At 34.9% G+C, this 21,380-nt stretch overlaps 1 protein-coding gene across 7 annotated transcripts in view; it reads left to right on the top strand.

Moving 5' to 3' along the window:
- The first annotated feature begins 1,507 nt into the window (after positions 1-1,507).
- Pkib (cAMP-dependent protein kinase inhibitor beta) overlaps positions 1,508-21,380 on the top strand; it is a 106,309-nt gene continuing 86,436 nt past the window's right edge. For 2 of the 7 annotated variants that reach the window (XM_048796744.1, XM_048796790.1), the window contains exon 1: positions 1,509-1,869. Coding sequence is in view for 1 of the 7 variants with exons in the window: in XM_048796706.1 (XP_048652663.1) it covers positions 15,412-15,493 (82 nt within the window). In the remaining 6 variants the exon portion in view is untranslated. Of the gene's footprint in view, positions 1,962-2,435; positions 2,556-14,737; positions 15,494-21,380 lie in introns of those variants that run through there. The other 5 variants (XM_048796950.1, XM_048796910.1, XM_048796825.1 and 2 more) reach the window with 5 other exon arrangements.

Consider the following 21,380-nt stretch of genomic DNA (forward strand, 5'->3'; position numbering starts at 1 on the left):
CTCATTATTTCAGATATGTAGTTTAAAAGCATATCAGTGGTGTTTAATTATTTTATCCAAATTTCAGGTTTTATAAAACAAATTTTGGGGGGGAGTGGTACTGGGGATTGCACTCAGGAGCACTCAACCACTGAGCCACATCTCCAGCCCTATTTTGTACTTTATTTAGAGACAGGGTCTCACTGAGTTGCTTAGTGCTTCATTTTTGCTGAGGCTGGGTTCTACTGCCTCAGCCTCCTGAGCCACTGGGATTACAGCATGTGCCACTGCACCCGACACTGAACAAATTTTTTGAGTATAAGAAATAGTTTCAGAAAAATCTAATCATGGTAGTATAATACATAAGTTCAAACATTTTAGCATCATTCTTTATCACAAGATCCCTAAAATAAATAAGCTTTAGAATAATTTAACTTAGATAAAATATATCCTTTTATAGAATATAATAATATTAGGCTTTAGAAACATGCCAAATAATAAGTTTTTAAGTTGTACTAAAGATAAAAAAATCCCAATCTCTCTTATTAATATATGTATGATACACAAGAAACTATGTTCTTAGAAAACAAAATGTACCTCTTTAACCATTAAGAAAAATCACAACCTTTATTAACAGGGTGTAACTTAAGGAGTATCATTAACTTTGAAAGCAGAAAGACCTGAATTCAAAACTGTTTGGATTTACCAAACTTTGCAACATCATTAACCTTACTGCACCTCAGCTTATTATCTGCAAATAGAGATAATTACTATTACATTGTAGGGTTATGAATATTAAATAATTTAAAGAACCTAATTATAGCACTATTAGCAGACAATTTAAGTGAATATTTACCTAATTACATATTTCACATGGCCTTGGCTAAAAGGGAAATTTTGTAAATAGTAGGGAAGTGTCAAGTATCATAGGCCTTGAGTTCCAGGAAGCCAGAGACAGAATGAGCAGATTAATAACGTTCAGAAGATTGAATAATTACGACTCTTAGAGGAGATCTCAGGATTTCAGTGAGAAACCACTTTCTCAAGAAGGAGAAAAGAACTTCTTAATTTTTATCAGCAGCATGGTCATCCATTTTCTAAGGCTTTTAAGGGCAAAAGGAGACCTTAATAGTAAGGTCATTATTTTCCTTAGTGAGAACCTAATCGCCAAATTCAATATACATAGAGCCCTGCGTTTCTTTGCACAAAAAGTCTTGCATTCTATTTTTTTTTCCAATCTGTCAATAAAAACTTAATAGACACGAAGACCCAGATTCCAGGTGCAGGTAAGGAACTATGCACAGTCCTACCTTCTCCAAATAGCCACAATTAGAGCAAAGGGCAAACTTAGGGCACCTGCAGCCCAAACCCTAGGGGTGTGCACAAATCGGTCTACCAAAACCGGCTGGTAGCGTCAGTGAGCAGAGCAGCTAGAAGTGCGAAATTTCCTCAATGGTCGCCAGCGAATTCTTAACACAACCTCACCCAGGGGAACTGGGAGTGGCAAGCGGGGAAGACACGGGTTCTGTGACGATCTTGGATGATTAGTTAGTCGTCTGTTAACGTGCTCGTACGCAGGAAAAAGGCTTTCCCCCAGTGGCCAGCAGGGAATTGCCCTGGGGAGCTCTGCGGTAACCAGTTGTGCTCCTTGGACTGGAGCCTGCTCTGCTGCGGGGGGGCGGGATCCGGTCGCTCCCTCCGCCCCACAAATCGCCGCCACCGCCTGGCTGCTCCCTAGTTCAGCAACTCAGACGCGGCCACAGCTCGGTGGACTGTAGAGGCGGCAGCGAGCTAGAGCCCGCGTCGCAGCTACGCGTCGCGGAGAGGCTGGGAGAGCCCTAGCAAAAGAGGACCTGGCCCAGGCAACGCCGGCATCTCTGCGCGCGGCTGGTATGTACCTGGAGGACCGGGCAGGAATCCGTGTCACTGATGAAAGGACGGAGGGAAGGGACTAGGGGAGTCGGGGAAACTGAGCAAACGATGTAAGTGCAACTTTCCCATTTTCCGCCGGGTCTGCACAGCATTGGGGAAATTCAAGGCAGATATCTCTTACTAGGTCGACCAAATCTTGAACTGTTAGCTAGGGTTCTTTCATTAGAGTGAAAGGAGGCGCTCAGGTCAACAGGCGTAATCCGGGATGTCTGGTCATCTGCTTTTAGCTCACTCGCCACTGAAGGTGGGTATTGGTGACCTCCTGTTAGGAGTTGCTGAGCCTTTTCACAATCGCGCCGGCAATGCCACGTCGTTTTCTTTGGGCAGCTCTGTCCAAGCCCCAGGCAGCCAATGGCCACGGGGTCAGCAGGGATATGTGTTCCAACCAGCTCTTCCAGCGGTAAGCTGTGTGACTTTAGTGAAGTCACCTCATTCTACCGGTTTCTGTCCATTCTTGATAGAATATGCAGGTGAGTAAAACGGATGACCTCGCTTGTAGCGACTGGGCTTTTTCCTTCTTCTAGGACCTGGGGCGGCCCCTGAAGAGGGACCTGCGTGCAAGGTGGTCCCAGGAGCAGAAGGGGCAGAGTTCCTAGATCTCAGGAAACTGCTGCTGCTACAGCCCTTTGTGGAAGTTTCTGAAGGTGCCTTCTCAGGGCAGATGATCCTGCTTGACCCAATCCCCAGGGTCATAAGTGCCTTCCCAAGTCAGGTTGAGAACATAGGTCGTCAGGTCTTGGTAGAACTTAACCCTGAAAGAGCAGCCTGCCTAACTCATCCTTCAGAAAAGCGAAGGGCAGGAGCTAGACGCAAGGAAATCACTGAAACATCCCTGTCCCTGCAGGTGGTGGTGTTAACTGGAGTCCATGCAGGACCGTGTAGGTCCTTATCTAAAGCTGATGACCACTTAAACTCTCACTTAGAAAAAATAAAATGAAAACTAAAACACTCGTCAATGGTTGGATACTGAAAATGGATTAGAATTACATTTTTTTTTTTTTTTTTTAAAGCCAGGATTGAACCAGGAGCACTTTACCACTGAGCCACATCCCCGGCCCTTTTAAAAATATTTTACTTAGAGACAGGGTCTTGTTAAAATGCTTAGTGCCTTTGCTAAATTGGTAAGGCTGGCTTTGAACTTGCGATCCTCCTGTTTCAGTCCCCCTAGTCTCTGGGATTATAGGCATGAACTACCACGCCCACCTTAGAATTACTCTTGAAGCATTTCTTTGTATACTTCTAGATTCAAACTCCATCTGTCCACTTCCTCTCTCATAAGATGCCTTCCTTCTTACAGACATTGCCACACATTTGAAAATGTCTCCCTGGAATTTAATATTCAAAAAGCACAGAATTTGAATTATTAAAATGAGAACTGATTACCATAAAGCTCACAGGAAGCACTGGGACGTCAGGCAAGTAGGTTCTGGGTCAAGGTTGGTTAGATCAGCATTTTTCAAAAATTTGTTTCCTGAGATTGTTAAGCATTTTTCAGTGCCCCTGTACTGACACTATCTTAAAGAGAGTTCCTTTCTAAGAAGGTGTTTAGGAAGTACAAATGTTCAATTTTGAAGCAAAGTTTGAGAAGAAAATTTGGAGAAGTTTTTAGTAATTGACTTTTTAATCTTCACCACATTCAACAAAATATCATATTAATAATGGATTACATTATGCAGAATATTAAAAAATGTGGCAAGTTTTATTTCTGTTAAAGGATTTTTTCTCTTCATTGGTCAGTTTTAAGCTGACCAGTTTACATTGATAATCGATAAATGTAATTTTCCTCATAATATTACAGTTGCAGTTTGCATTACAGATTTTTTTTTTTTACAAATTTGAAGTATAATTTGCAAGTTTACAAATTATACAGTGTATCCCTTTTACAGGCAAATGATTTTGAGAAACTTAGCCCTATCAATGATTTTTATAACAATCTCCAAGTTGTAAAACTACCATTAAAATCTAGTTTTAGGATATTTTCATCACTTTAAGATTGCTCATGCCTATTTATAGTCACTGTTCTCACCCTAGCTCTAGGCAACCATTAATTTTCTTTTAGTTTCTACAGATTTGCCTTTTCTGAATATTTCATATAAAAAGAATAATATATCATGTGTTCTTTTGTTTATGACTTTATTAACTTAGCATGATGATTTTGAGGTTCATCCACGTTGTGGTATGTGTTTTTATTGCTGAATAATTTTTCATCATATGCATATACCATATTCTGTCTATTTACCAGTTGATGGGAATTTGAAATATTTCCTACATGGGGCTGTTATGAATCATGCAAATCACATGCAAGTCTTTGCTATATCATTGGCTTTCATTTATCTTGGGTAGATACTTAGGAGTAGAATATCTTGGTTGTATGCTAGACTTGTGTCTAATCTTTAAAGAACATCATAAAATGATTTTGGGTAGAAATTATATATTTACAAAATGTAGACTGCTCTAGAGGAATGGAGGCTTCTTAGTGGACCAAATATGATTTTATATGTATGTGGAGAGAGGGTTGAGATAAAACACTTCACTTCCTTTGAATTTTAGAGCTCAAGTACAGCAAACAAATTTTTAAAAGTTGTAGCAACTTTTCTCAGTAATATTTCTTGCTTAAGGTTTTTTTTTAAATGCTAACTAGGTTAATCAAGGCTAGATTTCCACTGAAATTGAGAATGAGAGCAATTTAACAATTGTATTTCAAGATGTTGATGAGACTTGGCCCTGAATGGCTTGACAGCAAATATTTTCAATGCAAAAGTTTGATTGAATTAGGAAAAAAAAACTATTCCTTTCTGAACATCAGAAGCAAACAATAAATGATATGATAAAAGACTTCCAGTTCGCAGCTGCAAAACAACAACAACAACAACAACAAAACAAACAAAAAACAACAACAACAACAACAAAAAACCAGTCTTCCCAGGGATAGTTCATACTACAGACTTTACAGAGCATATTAGATTTGTGTCTTCCAGTCACTCTAGTCTTAAGAACATAACTATGTCCAAGAGTTGTATTCTTTGTTAAAAGGAGAGTTCACTTGTTTGAAAGAGCAGCAACAAAAGAATTCACAAATGGTAAAAATGGAGCCAGACACCTTCCTGGACTCTTCCTTCCCACAGTCCTGGCTTCCTTATAAGCCCTAAGATGTGCTATGCTGATGAATGAAGAACCCCATTTCCATGGGGTGTGGGAATCAGCATTGGTAACTATAGTTTTTCATTTTAGGGAGTGAAATAAAGGGGGAAACTGAGGCCCCATGTGATAGCTTCAGGAGGAAAGCCATAGAAGAAAGTAAAGAGTTGAGTAGTCTCCCCAAGCATGCTTAATTTTAATAATCACAAAATGATTTACTTCTAGACTAATTTTGATGGTCTGACCTAATGTATCTTGAGAAGACAACACCATTCTTAAAATCAGTGTGTGTGTGTGTAAACAAGGAAGGCTTATAACTCATGTGATTACATTTGTTTATGATATATGTTTATTTTTATAAATGAAAATAAGTGCTTTTATCATAGAGCTTCTGGAGTCAGGGATAATATTAAATCTCAAAAGGCTGAAATAAGTTCATTTTGTCTGGCTTTCCCAAAGAGGCCTTGAAATCTTATAAAAAACCAGATGATAGGTATGATGGATTTTGTAACATTTGGAAGGTTTGTTAAGAATCTATCAAGTCAAAAGAAGAAGTTACAAAGGCTGCTGCTTCCACAGAAACTGTTATGCCTCTTAGTTCTTAGTTCCTCTATTCCTCAGGAAGGATATCCATCATAGTTCTGTGGCATTGTAGTACAGAAGTGGAACTTTCCACAGTAGTGAAAAGTTAGAAAATACCAGGGGGGAAAAAAACCCAACCCATTTCTAATGTCTTTTAACCATATATACATACATGACCTGTTGTACATGTAACCTCTGAAAAAGTTAGTTTTGAGGGGCATTCAACAAACTATTTTAGTTGTTCAAAGCAAGGGTTTCTAAGGAGTGAGTTAGAGCAATAGAATGAGGAATGAAGACTATTCACATTCCAGAAATGTCAGGACCTGAAAATAATTAAGCTTAATAATATCTGGGATATGAAATTATACAGAGAGAGAGCAGTCAAGAATATTTCTCAGATCCTTGGTTAGTAGTTGTAAGCTAGCGCTACTTGTGAACATAGCAATGTGAGAATGTGAGTAGATTTGGTGGGTGTACTAGATTATGTCTACCTCAAATTCATGTTCTTCCCAGAATCTCAGAATGTGACCTTATTTAGAAATAGGGTCACTGCAGATGTAATTAGTTAGGATGAGGTCAAACTGGAATAAGGATGTCTTTTAATAGAAGTCAGAAATATATAGAAGGAAGATGAACATGTGACAATGGAGGTAGAGACTGCAGTTACACAACTTTAAACCACAGGATGCCAAGGTTTGCTGTCTACAACCAGAAGCTAAGAATGAGGCATGGAACAGACTCCCTCTGCATCTAAAAGAAGGAACCAACTCTGTTAACACCTTGATTTGAATTACTAGCCTCCTGAACTATGAGAAAATAAATTTCTGTTGTATTTAGCCACTTACTCTGTGGAAATTTGTTACAGCAGATTTAGGAAACAAATACAATAGAAATCAAAGATGATAGTGAAAGATAAATCAGAAGTAAGATGTCCAAGAGGCTGATGAATAAGAAACTCAGGAGATCTAGATTTAATTGAAATTGGCATGAAGGAAGTAAATACAATGGTGACACCTCCCATGGTAAGTAGGTAGAATGAGACCTAGGAGAAAGTGGATGGCTGGGAAATGAGATCGCTCAGAAGCCCAAGAGGAGAAGCTGGAAAAAAACATTGTCATAGCAACCAGTGAATGTAGAGCTTCAAAACATGTAGCATGATCAACAGGTCATAGTCATAAAAGGAAATAGCAGAAGAAGGATTAAAAGAACTTTTGATTTGACAAATAGCTTTAAGGAAATGGCAAGTAAGAAGATGGATCAACTAGTGTTGAAGACTCATCCAGCATTAAAGTGATGGAGGAGAAAGTTGGGTAGGGAGGAGGAGCAGAACACAGGATCAAATAAAACTTCTATTTAGTATTTAAAAGAGAGCCTTGATTCTTTCTTTAGCCACCATAAAGGACTCATGAGTGTGGGAAAGGCTGGTAGTACAGATTATTCACATAGCTGTTTTCCAGAGGAGGGGTTGAATTAAGGACAAAAGTGGAATCCCTATATGTACAATATGATTTTCAATTTGGAAGAGAAGTTTGAAATTTTTCAATGGGAAAGTAGTTATTTTATTCTTTCCATAGAAACGACTGTATATGTTTAAAAAAGGTCAACTAGTGTTTACTAAGCAACTTGCCATGCCTCAAACTAGATATTTTCATGTGTTTCACTTATTCTCTGTCTTGTGAGTGTTGGTGTAAGGCTGTTTTCCAGATGAGTAGGTGAAGAGAGTATCCAAAGTCATTTAATAGAAAGTATCAGAGCTCAGATTTGATTGGTGCATGCATCCACAGCTCTTTGACCATCATAACTCAAACTGAATAAAATGCCTAGCTCATCCACTTACATTGGACATTCTTATCAGCCACTGCAGTGTGGCACATGCTCAGCTGTCATCCTCAGTGTCAGTTGCAAAGATGGTTGCAAAAAGTAACACAATATCTTGTGCAGTGCATCTAGTGTATACTGCCAAAGGTCAAAGTTCTACACCTCTGAAATGAACCAGATCATTTGCGGTTTTCCATTCATTTGTCCTATACAAATTTGATAATAAGGAAATGAGACCTGTCTATAAGGGGTGGGGTATTTTTTATCCATTGCTTCAGGGAAAGATGGGAGAAAGTTTCAGGGGAAGTGAGGAGTACTTTCCTGACAGGGTAGGTCTGGGTCAGTTTTACAAGATGTTTGTGGATTTTTGCCAAATGATATTAAGCTCCAAGTAAATCTCAGCATAATTTATTCCAACTCTGAGAAGCTCATTTGGGGTTCTAGCTTTGAATTCTTTAAAGGGGAAATATATTTTTTTCAATTGATTCATTGTTAGGTTTTATTTCAATATGATCCATAAGAAATATGAGTTAAGTCTAATAGTTTAGGTTATACCTGAGGACATCTCAAATTATTTTACATAAGAATAGTTAAAGGTTTATTTGTTAGCTTACTTCTAAACTTTTAATCATAAAACTATCACAGTATTAAGTATATCTAAATATTTTTTATTTCTAACATTCAATATTGATCATTTCAATTTTGTGTATCTTCTAGTTTTTGCACATTTTAAGAATATATTTTAACATTAATCATAATGCACAATTTGTATCCTGCTTTATTCTTCTTAAAATTGCTATTGCCAGAATAAAAATGAGTAGGAACAACAGATTTAATGAAAAAATTAATTTATTGAGGTAGGTCTCACTAGATTGACCAGGTTGATCCTGAACTACTAGGTTTAAGCAATCTTACTTAACATCCTGAGTAAATGGAATTACAGGCAAATTCCACCACCCCCAGCAGATTGGAAAAAAGAAAAGAAAAATAAATAATACTTTCCTTTTATATAAAGTATTGTGTAAAAAGTTTTTAGCTAGATAAGTTCTAGATATTAAGGGCATGAGAAAACTGGCATTTCCAGTTTGCTGAAAGGCTACTTTCTAATTTCATTATGCCTGTGATAGGCATTGATTTAACACAAAACAAAAAATTTAAAAGTAGCTAACTCATAAAAATACGTTGTTTTAAACTTTAGCAATGTTTAAATGTAGCATGTGTTTGCAATTCAGTTCTTCACGAAGAATTACAGATGTGAAATTATACCCAAGGAGTACTGGTCCCACCTAAAGTATCACAAACTTTTAAACTTTTAAATTTTTAAAGAGTTTCTGTGATAATACACATTCTAATGAAGTCAGAAATTCAGAATAATATTTGAAAAACAATAGAATCTACTTTATTTAGTTGGCTGGCCAATTAGAAATAAAATTGTAAAATTATTTTTTGCATATACATAGCTTTTTATGAAACAAAATTATATCACATATGCCCTGTTTCCCACTTAATAAATCATTTTAATGTATCTTTCCAGATATATCTTAATATATCTTCCCAGTGTAGTAAATTATAGACTTCAGGGGATATATAGCATTCTATTAAACTACCTAATGAATCTCCAGTTTTTAGATATGCAGAATATTACCACATTCAGCTTTATAAGCAATATCATATTAGATAATGCTGTCAATGATTTTATATTGTATCTGTACCTATCTTTTTCTTATACCTTTATTTTATTTCTTTATTTATCTTTATATTTTTTATGTGGCGCTGAGGATCGAACCCAGGGCTTCACACATGCTAGGCAAGTGTTCTACTGCTGAGCCACAACAGCAGCCCTATACATATCTTAATTATTTCCTTTGAATACATTTCTAGACATAAAGTTGCTTGGTTAAAGGATATTAATTTTTTGAGGATTTTTATTATATTTTGCAAAATTTCTTTTTGGGAAAGTCTGTGATTTACACTCAAAGTAACATTTTTACTAACATACCAATATAGGTTTAAAGCATGTACTATCTTTCCCCACTAATTTATAAATTAAAAAAAAATTTGGGTGGGGTATTCCAGGGATTGAACTCAGGGGTACTAGGCCACTAAGCCACAGTTGAATTATACAATTTATAAATTGGTGGGAAAAGATAGTACATGTTTCATCTTATTTTGACTGGTAGGCTGAATATTTTGAGTTAAGCAATATGTGTATTGAACATTTTGAATTTATTTTCATGAATAACTCATATTCTTTGCTTATTTTTCCATGTTAGGATATTAGCACTTTGCATGTCTGTTATGCTGCAATTTTTAAAATCAGCATATATATGTGTGTGTATATATATATATGCATACAAATACATGTGTGTGTGTATATATACATATGTGTGTATATATATACACACATACATGTGTATGTGTGTATGTGTGTGTATATATATATACACATACGCACACAACCACACACACATACATACTTGTAGTTGGACACAATACCTTTATTTTATTTATTTATTTTTATGTGGTGCTGAGGATTGAACCTAGCACCTCACACATGCTAGGTAAGTACTCTACTGCTGAGCCACAACTCTAACCCCCAAATCAACTTTTTTTGAAGTCACAAATTATTTAGGATGCTTTGCACTGTAGATATTTTATTTATTATGAATGTCAAATCTATCAATTTATTCTCACATTATCTCTGACTTTGTGAAGTTTGAGAAGTCCTTTCCCAGTTGCAAAACTGTTGATCTGTTTGCTTGTTGTACTTTTGGTGTCTTTTGTTTCTCTTTAAATTTTTAACTGCTTGAAAGTTATTTTAGTAAGGAATAAAGTAGTGATCTAAATTTATTATTTTTTTTAATGGTTAGTTCTGTCCCAACTCCATTTGTTCTGTAGTTGATTCTTTCCTCATTGATTTGAAATAGCTGCCCCGTCCCCTCAACCTCTCACCTGCCATGGATCTTACTACCTTCCTCATCGTTTTCCTAACCATAGTGACAGACATTTCACCCACATGCTTTCTTGTCACCATTTCTGAACCTTATTCCATCATCACTAAGCTACCTTGATCTACATCTGTCTTTTACCACCTCAAAGTAACATTTTTATAGTTTCTAGCTATTTTCATTCTCTTTGCTTTTAGTGATCAGAGTAAGATGTATTTCAGTGGATTCCATATTTCTATCAACACAAGTTAATGGAGAGCTTGATTGTGTACTTCTGGCTAGTCTTCTACCATCTTCTTTCCTACCAACCAAAGTAACCTCACAGTTTCACTACCACCTGCCTGAGTCCTCCATGAACCAATGACCCCTTGTCTTCTTGTTAATGCAAATTAATGCAAATATCTCTGTATTTCAATTTAGCATGACTAAATATCCCGTTTTTCCTGGGATTAAGGTGTTTACCAGGATGCTATATGGAGTGAAACTGACATAAAGGTCAAACACTTTTGAAAATTTTGAAGTTTTTTTTTTTTTTAAGTCAAAGTCATCTGTCTTCTTAATTTTTAACCTTTCTGCTGTTGTTTTATCTCAAGTATGTTGTATCACTGTTTTATCTCTAGGTGGACTTTTTAAAGCTCTTGGGTGATGAGAAATTCTGATAGTTAAGCACATTTGTTAGGAATATTATAGTTATTATTGTTAACCATTGATAGAAAACTCACAGCAAATTGGCATAAAGAGAAAGGAGAAATTTATCAGATTTATGTAACTGAAATACTGTGTCTTTAGTCATAGCTTGATCTGAAGTTTGTTTTATAATGACCTGTTTTCCTTTTTGAATCTACTATTCTTCTACTTGGCTTCATTTTCAGCTCTTGTTAGTGAGAAAATAGCTACTGACAGTTCAGAACTAAATACTCAAGTATGAACTCAAAGAAAAAGTGTGTCAAGTGTGTCTGTGCTCAGTGGCTTTGAAGCAAGTTCTAGGATGGACCAACTTGTATCATAAGCCCATCCTTGAAGCAATTGCTGTGGTTGGGAAAATGTAATAAGCCTGTTGGGCACATGTGAGTCACACCATTTCTGAAACAATCACTGCAACTAGAGACAATTGAAGCACTGACTACTCTGGTTCTTATCATTTTTGGAAACAATTGAATCAAACAGTAAGAGAAAGGAAGGTTTTTTCAAAGGGTAATGTTGAGCAGAAAAAGATATTTACTATCATCCTGAAAACTACTGACAAATGGGTTAAAACAAAGCGAGGCATAAACAGACTTTGATTAAACCTATAAACTGTGTTATGTGTAAAAACTGTAAGCATCATTGACAGATTTTTCATGAAATTTATAAGTGAATAACAGTATATACTATATATTTATGACTGAAAAACAGTATATATTCAGTATATATATTATATACTGAACAACAGTATATTTTAATATCCTGATTCTTGACTATATTCTTTGTAGTTTAAGTTGCAAATAAATTTTGTATAAATAAATCTTGTTCAGTGTAATCTTCTAACTAATTAATGAATTTTATTTTAAATTATCCACACTAAAATATCTTAAAGAAAAATAATAAAAAAGAAGGAAGGGACTGTTTCCTCTTTATATAATTATTTTTTCAACTCGCATTTGAGAAAACATTTCTGATACTATTATAATTTAGGACATAATTTTGGGGAAAATCACACTGGAAATAAATAAACAAAATAAACTGGAAATTAAAAAGTTTTTTGTATAGCCAACTCAGTTTTTAATTTGTCATAAGACCCTAGGGAAGTCTTTTAATTTCTTGAGATTTCAGATTTTTCTCAGCATGATTTTACCAATGTTAATAATGATTTCAGTTCTTCATCATGAAGTCACCCCGTTGAAAAAAGTTCCTGTGTTTCTAAATAAAGCCTGTAATTTCATATTTTAATGCTATATATATCCATTCATTTTTGATTCATTTCCAAGGGTGGTTCCTTTAAGTTTGAAGGGATTCTATAAGTCAGTACAAGCATCTTTGAGATGAAAAGTTAACTGAACTCATATAAACAAATGTCTATTAAAAAGCATTCTCCTAAAGACAGTAGAATGAGACAGACGCTATTACCCTATATGTACTTTTGATTACACCACGGGTGTGACTGTACCATGTACAGCCAGAGGATTGAGAAGTTTTGCTTTATTTATGTACCATGTGTCAAAGTGCATTCTACTGTCATGTATAACAAATTAGAACAAATTAAAAAATTAAAAAAAAACATAAAAAAGCATCTTCCTAGATTCAGACATTTGCTTTCAATGATGTAGTACATATAGGAATGATTGGGACTCCATCTTTTTTATAAGGTACTTAGAATTTTATCTGTTTCAGTGAGGTGAGCACACACAACTGTCCTTCAAGGCAGAGTGTAATAAGTTCCATGAAAGAAATAGTGATGGAGTTTAAGAGGAAGGTGAACTTTGAGGCTAATCAGAAAAATGGTATAGAGGCTGTAGTAATTGGAATGGTTCTTGAAGGACTGATAGAATTTACATGAGTGGATAAAACATTCTGAATAAGAGCAAGAGTGAGCAAAGATACTAAAACAGAAAAAAATTAAAAAGATAGATTGAGGCTGTAGTGGAAGGCCTTAAACTTCAGGATGAAGACTTTGGGTTTAAATTTAGAGCTAAGGGTCATCCTTGAATGTTTTGTGGAATCACATAATCAGTATTGTACTTTATGAATCAAAAATTATTTTAATAGGTTGTTGATATGTGGATAAACACAAAAATATTTATAGACTGATAACTTTTATTTATAATAGACTGATGACTTTTTATTTATAATAGACTAAGAAGTCTCCCTACAATTCCTAGGGAGACTTCTTAGTCTATTATACAATATCATCACTTTTCATGGTCAGGGTTTGGACTGATTCTATGATGTTCTGTAAGGACCTGCATATTTAGGACTAATATTGGAAAGATAAAGAATTTTTTCTCAAAATTTAAGAAGGGTTGGGGTTATAGCTCAGTTGGTAGAGTGCTTGCCTCACAAGGCGCTGGGTTCAATCCCTAGAACCACCACCACCAAAAAAAAAAAAAAAAACTGTCATAAAAGTTAAACTGAAATTAAAAATCAATAATTATATATCTAAGTGGGGTAGCACATTGAGTTTAAATGTGGTGATGATATGCTAAAGCCAAGCCTACATATGGGTGTGTATGTGTGTGTGTGCATACATCCAAGAAGAAATCTCCCTCTTAACATAACCTAGGGAGGAGTTACACCCACAAAAAAGGGGCTTCTCACTCTCTTCACCAAAGAATTTCCAGAAATCTACAGACATTAAATTTATAGGCAAAATTCTCTGTTGAAGGGACAAATCTTCTTTCAAATTTTACATTGATTTTACAAATTTATATATAATTTGCATTCTACATTATAATGTGCCTATTTTGTCTTAATATATAAGTAATATTTTAAGACATACAATATCAAGGAAAATTGCCTACAAACTTTATTCTGTTATTGTGAGTACTTTCTGTCCTAGTCCAATATTTCCCACAGTACTAGCTTCCTGGTTGAAGAAACACAGACTTTGCACCATATGGAATCCACACACTCACAATAGACTAGGAGTTCTCCCTCGTCTTCTCAACATAGGCAGGCTATTAATTCAGATTTCCATTGATTAAAATGTGTATAGATTGGTTTAAATTAGATAATCATATTACTGCTAATATGAAAATAATTAGCAATAAGGTTATGCATATGCATGAAATTAAGAAGTTCCAGAAAAACATGAGAATGAAGGCTTGTATGTATCTCTAGCTCTGAAGGTGGTAAGGGAAAGGTTGAGTGGATTTGTGATGTTATGTTCGACTGCTACATTCATGGTCTTTTGTGCATGATTTGCTCATTTAATTTAATATTTCAGTTAGTATTTTGAGAAAGGCAGATGTTGAGTAAAACACTGTGAATTTTTATGTTTTCAAATTAGGATAACTTTTTCTTAGTTTTTAGTTAGCTTTAAATTAGTTGTTATATTATTTCCCCTATATTAGTTGCACCAAAAAATTCCTGCATGAACTAGATATATAAAATTTGCTAATCAGAATGGATCCAAACCAGCTTTTGGGGATTTGGTTACCTAAACATGTAGCTCCCTTGAGTTTCATGTTACTATGCTTTTAATATAGGGAATATGGGCTAGGGACTGCAGCTCAGTGGAAGAGCTCTGGCTTAGCATATGTAAGGCTCTTGGTTAAAATCCCCAAAACCAAAAAAAAAAAAAAAAAAAGACACAGGAAGTCTGATTATTCTTAATCTTCTTACTGGATGAATTAGGGGTATTTGATTACTTAACTATAATTACTCACTTTAGTTTAGAAAGAAGACAACAAGCTCAGTAGTCAGAAGATTGAATTTTTAGTTTTTGGTGAATTATTTCACATCTCTGATATTGGGTAATGGCCTCCTGGAAGGTTGAAGAGGTTAAAAATGAAAAGATTCACAATCTTCATATATTTTTGCCTAGGAGTACTGTTCTCTAATCATTAATAAATTATAATATAAACATCTTCTTACTGTCATGGAATATGCCTGAGGAGATCGACTTTACCGAACAAGGTCCCAGTCATTGAAGAGGCAGAGGATTAATATTGGGTAGGTAAATAACTGGAAAACATTGTGACTAAAGTCCCCATAGCAATATGAATCAAGTATGAGTATACTCAGAGGATAAGAAATCTTAAAATCAGGGCCAGTTGCTTGGTGTGGAGGTGGTGTTTTTATTGTCAGATCTTGAAAGATACCCAGTAGTTTGTCAGGCAAAGGGGACAGTGTTCACAAATGAGACTTGCATAATGTATTTAAGAAACTATAATTAAGTCAACATAATGAAGTGTGTACTCTTTGGGATAGCAACAAGAAATGTGGCTGGAAGCTGGACAAGAAAGAGATTCAGAATTGCCTTTCATACTCTGCTAGATATATTGGACTTGATTGAAAGTTTTGAATTAGGGGAATAATGGAATCTTATTTGTACTGTGGTATGTGCTGGCTGCCAATGCATGTACCTGTGAGCATACAACTCTTTGCCTATAACAGAGGTAAGGGATATGTGGGCAGGGCTGGACTCATGGTTTGAGTGGGTAAGTTCATAAATTGTTTAAGTAGCTGATTGCCTTCTAAGGTGTAAATCAGTTATGGATGAAAAAAATGACTACTTTAGACTTGTTGAATTTTAGGGTGTGAAACTATGGAAATGTTGAGACTGAAGATGTAAAGGTGAGTTTAATTGTAGGTAAGAATTTAAGGCCTTTCCTAGAAATTTCTGTACTGAAATAGAGTTAGGTGTTCAAATATCTTAGCTACAGGTTTTCAGTAAGAGGGATGTGATTTAAGTTATGTTTTCCCTATTTCTTCATTTATGAATAGAAAATAGCTAAACAGTAAAAATCTTTGAAATTATGAAGATTTGAAAGTCATATTCTAAATGTGATTTGATAAATGTGACTTCATGATATTCTTTTTTTTTTTTTAACTTAAGACATTTTTTTGGTCACAGATTTTGGTTCTGATGCTTTAGTTTTTCTGTCAGCTTCTCTGAACCTCCAAGGAGAGAGTTTAAATGAAGGATACTTTCAAGGGTACCCTCCAGGGTAGGAACTAGCTCTGCTCTGATTTTTATTTAGTGACAGTTGAAGAGCATTCTGAGAAATATGTGTGCTGATTATGTAACTAGTCACTTACTGGAGCAGGAGCCCCTGGCCTCCTGTGAACCTGGCCCTCTTGATAGCCATTGAGCTGGGAGTGCACTTGGGAACAGCTAGGTCAAACACAGCAATGTTGCCTAGCAGTCTCTGAAGAGCAGTCATAGGGGTTGTTGCCAAGCAACCTGGGGCTCCTTGGTGTCACATCATCCCCCATGGAGTTTGATAGTAGTGGTGGGCCTACCCCCATGGGAGAAGCTGTACAGCTTGGCAGGGGGCCAGATCTCCTTAGAGGTTAAAGAGTTGTTAGCAGTAAGTATCTGACCTTAGGATCAAAGAAGATAACTTATGTTCTATGAACATTCAACCATTTATGGAATTGCAGATATAAATTTAATTAAACGTGAACTTGGAGTAGGGCACGTAGTAGTGGCAGCTAAAGTTCTGGTTTCAAAAGCTTTCATTCTATTTTCTTTCTCCTTCAGACTTAGTTGCAACATAAGCTTTCTGAATCAATGAAAAGAAATCTTTATGCTGAATGGAATATGTAATGTTTCCTATGAACATTATTTAGCCAAAGCAAATATTTACATTTGAGAAAATCCTGCAAGCTAATTCAATTCTGTCAAGTGGACCTGCATGGTAAAGTGTCTGATTCAATATCAACAAAAGAATTTGTCACTAATATTTGATATACTGCCTTGAGTGTTCTTTCTGTATAGAAAAGCCACAAAATAGCAATTTACCAGGGCCATTTCTAATTTTAGGTTTAATGTCTAGCACAGTACACAAGTTACTTTTTTTTTTTTTTAGTTTTAGGTGGACACAATATCTTTATTTCATTTTTATGTGGTGCTGAGAATCGAACCCAGTGCCTCATGCATGCTAGTGAGCACGCTTCCACTTGAGCCACATCCCCAGCCCCACAAAATTACTTTTTAAAGGAGATTTATCAGGTTGAAACTAGTCAGCCCTCAAGAAGGCTGAGTTCAGTTTTTAGAATTTAAAAAGTTTCTGTTGACAACAATGGTTTCTCCAGAAGATCCATTATTTTAAGGCCGAGACATAATACTTTTTATACCTTAGAACAACATGAACCTCTTTGTTGGTATTGGGTCAGCCCTCTCTAAGAGACCTATATTACTTCTTTTTGTATGTGCTTCAACACTTAAAAATTTCTCTCAAGTCTTGCACACAGAAATTTATTTCACACATGTACATAGTTGTGCATCTGTGTCTAAGGCCATTCAATTAGTTACTGATGTATTATATCAATAGTAATAGACAGTTAAATCTTTTCCTAAGTGACTTATTATATATAACATTGGCAATAGCATTCTTTCTTTATTATATGAGTATCCATAAATCTAAAACATATTGAACACAATATGCCCAGGCATTGTTCTATGTACTGGTATTCAGTTTGTTATTTAAACCTTCTAGCCACTATGTGTGTTCATACCATTATTAAGGTTATTTTCTACATGGGAAAATTAAGGGTGGTCTGGAAAGGTTAAGTAATTTGGTCAAAGGTACATAGTATAGATTTATGATGAGAAAGTCTTTCCTTAGAATGCATGCTCTGAATCATTGTAATATACCTTAGATACTAGATTATTTCATCTCTATTTATAACATACTTGTTTTTAAGTTGTAATGATAAAAATGAGAGAATATGAGTGTGAAGACTTCAAAATCATTTGGGTGAGTAGATCTGCTTAGTTGAGTTTTGGGGCCTGTGGTCTATACCAGGAAGCCTTTTTTAATGAAGGTTTTTTATATCCATCCAAATTATACTAATATGTAAGTATATCCAGCAAGTATTTAGCATTCTTAAATTGTTTCTGTTTAGTATGAGCCATGAAGGTATATTTCCCTTGGTATGAGATATGAAGCAAGGAAAAGTGGTTAAAAGAAAAACTCATGAAAATAAATGTTATGAATTTATTATATTCACCTCTCAAAAATTTTATTTCTTATTTATTTATTTATTTACTTACTTATTAATTGTGCAACTAGGGATCAAACCTGGGGCCTTCCACATGTTAGGCAAGCACTCTGTCATCAAGCTATACATTCCCAACCACCCCATATTTCTTAGAGCATTGAGATTTGAAGCAAAATAATAAACATCAAGAAACAGCCATTTAGTAATAAGAGAAAAATCATTAGAATTTCAGAGTTAGATGGAGCTGAGCTTGAATCCTGACTTGGGGCCTTATTAAGCTATGTGATCTGTTGGGATGCATCTCACCATCTCTAAGCTTTGAACCACGCCACTATTTAGTAGATTGATTGTGATGGTGAAATGGAATAAAATGCAAAGTGCCCAGCAAGATTCATTACACAGAACAGTATTTATTAAATGTTAAAATCCCTTTATCTTTTCTCTCTTCCAATAGCAACAAGAACCACCACAAGATAAGGAATTCTATCCTGAGGTCCTGAAAAGTCAAAGCAATTTCACAGTGGGATTTCAGGGTTAAAGACTGTCAACATTTTTAAGACTCTGGGTCAACTTTACCAAATTGCTAAGTAAAAGTAGGTGTACAATGCACGTGCTACATGAATTAGGGTGGATATTTAAGTATTTGTATTAGCTGGTTTCTGAACCATGAATGTTTTTCTGATTCTTAGTAATTTTCATTAGTTCCTCTCAATTCATTCTTCAGCTACTAAGGCTTTTAGTACTTTTTTTTTTAGGCAATTTAGAGGTATGGCACTTAGATAAAATTTGGAATTTGGTCATTATGTATATTTTTAATCAACAGTCTAGCTATAGATTAAAATAAGTCTAAATTTCCTTTGTGGTATCTACCACATGGTAGACATTATTATATTTACTTATGAGTGAATGAATGAGGCAGGGTTTTCCAATTTTTATGTGATATGATAGCTATGCAAGCTTTTAAAAATGTTGCCAGGTTTAATTTAAAACCCATCACAGCTGTGGAAATCAATCTTTTATAGTGGGAGAAAAAGCAGAAAGGTCAATGAGGAGAAATTTAGAAACAAATAAGGAAATATGAATAAAATAACGATAATTTTCTTTCAAAGTCTCATAAGTGAACATACTTGAATTTTCTATATGTTTACGACTGTATAAATTTATCCTTTTGAAACTACATAGAACAAAAATGAATATAAAAGACCCATTTACAAAGCCTCTTCCCTTTAAAGTGTGATATGCCTTTTGCTAATACAAGTAAAGATATATGAATTTTCCATATAATATTCACTTACTAAATGCCTGTAGTATGTGGTCTAAATCCTGGAGATATAGAAATAAAATATTGCTCACAGGTTGCATTGTTCAGACAGTTGTAATATAAAGCAACAGAGTGTTATGGAAAAAGTGATTTAGGGGCAAGGATTTGACTAATCCAAGCTGCAGGAATTCCCAAAGTTTCACAAAAGAGGCAGCATTTGGGCCTTTTAGGGATGGCTAAAGGTCTGATAAGGGAAACAAAAGGAAATGTGCACTCTAGGCATCTGGAGCAGGATGGTTTTTTATTTATTTATTTATTTTTGGTGGCCTAGTTGAGCTATTCTTTTGGTATTTGTTGCTAGCCTAGTTTGGGACCAAAACTAGCACAGCTTATAACATCTTTTACAAGGTCTGATGCATGGGAGGCACTAAGTAAGTATTGTTTTTTGGTGAATCAATGAGTTCATAAACTTACAGATCCTTAACATGGGACAATAACATGCAAATACAAATTATATACTTCATTGAAAGTTGTTTTACTTTACCTGATTGCACTTGTGCAACATCAAGAAAAAAATCCAACTCTCTAAACTACTTAACATTCATCTAATCAAATTTTAACATCTGTAAACTTTATTCCTAGCATTCTGCTCTGCTCTTTCTGTACTTAATTTCAATACTTTCATTGGCATGTTGAAATGCATGAGTTCAAATATATCTCTTTTTAGACTTATTCCCTCATTTACTTCCCTGCATTCAATCAATTGAGTATATTTCCATCTGCTTATTGGAAAAGCTCTTTTTAGTGAAATCAGACACACTGATCTTGAATGTCTTAATTTGAACTCATCATGTCCCTTTCAGCTTTCATTGCTAATTATCCCTGAATGCTAATTTTTTCTGGATGTGCTTTCAAATTATTCCTGGGGCATATTTGACTCTTTGTTCCCCTTTACCTATGTCAACAATTGAGTCTGGTAAATATTTTTTAAAAGCTTTCTCATTTGTGAACTTTAAATCTCAAATTTTAACACATGATCCAACACATCCCTACTGGCTTTTATTCATTTTCTTTTGGTCTTGCAGAGAATTATCCAACATCCTAAGACATTATCATGATCATAGTCATTAAAAACTAATGCTTCTTTTTATAAAATATCATTAATTTCTATCTGATTAGAAAATGATTTGATTTGTAAAACAGAAAATAAGATAATTAAAATCATACAATGATTCTACTTAAAACTTACAATATTTTGTTATGTGTGGGATTAACAGGTACTTTTTAAAAAGGAAATTGTAATTATATAGAATGTATCCAGTCTAGAAATTTTATTTAATATTTTATGAGAAATTTTCCATGCCCAATGATTATATATTCTTTAAGACTTCTCAGTGAGTTGAATAGCATAGAACTGAAGACTAATACGGAGCAAAGGTTGAATCCCTTCAATGAGCTTCTTCCTATCGTAATTCAGATTGCTGAATATTTGTGAGATTTTAGTTCTATTATTTAAGTGGAGATCTTAATAGTTGTAGTGCAGGTTTAATAAAATAACGTATATGCCTTGTATATCCATAGATAGCATAAATGTTAGCTACTGAATTTCTGTTTTCTTATGATTAGATACTATTTCTTCCTATGAATTCTTCATGCTTTATTGGACTATATCCTCAGACTTATTTCTTACCAATTCAATCTTAGCTATTTATGCCTGGTTTATAGGATTTTTTACAACCTAGACTGATCTGATTAATCACATTTTTCACAATTTGAATTATTTCTTTAAGTTGCTTGCATACATTGTGCTTATTCCCACTTTACATCTCTTATTTGAGGATACCTAGTATCAGATGTGTGTCCAGGGGAAAGCTGATTCTATGAAGAGCTCAACAGCTGGGATACATCCTTAGAATCAGTCCAAGTGGAGATGGTGGCACAGGGCAAGGTTTTTTTTTTTTTGCATCCCATGATGACTCTTAACTGCATATGACCTCTTTTTGTCTGAGTGCAATGCTTAAGGTCCATAAGCCACCAACACTATTATCATCTGGGAAAATGAGTGACTCCATCTG

The sequence above is a fragment of the Marmota marmota genome, unplaced genomic scaffold (assembly GCF_001458135.2).
Source record: "Marmota marmota marmota unplaced genomic scaffold, marMar, whole genome shotgun sequence".
NCBI classification, from domain to species: domain Eukaryota; kingdom Metazoa; phylum Chordata; class Mammalia; order Rodentia; family Sciuridae; genus Marmota; species Marmota marmota.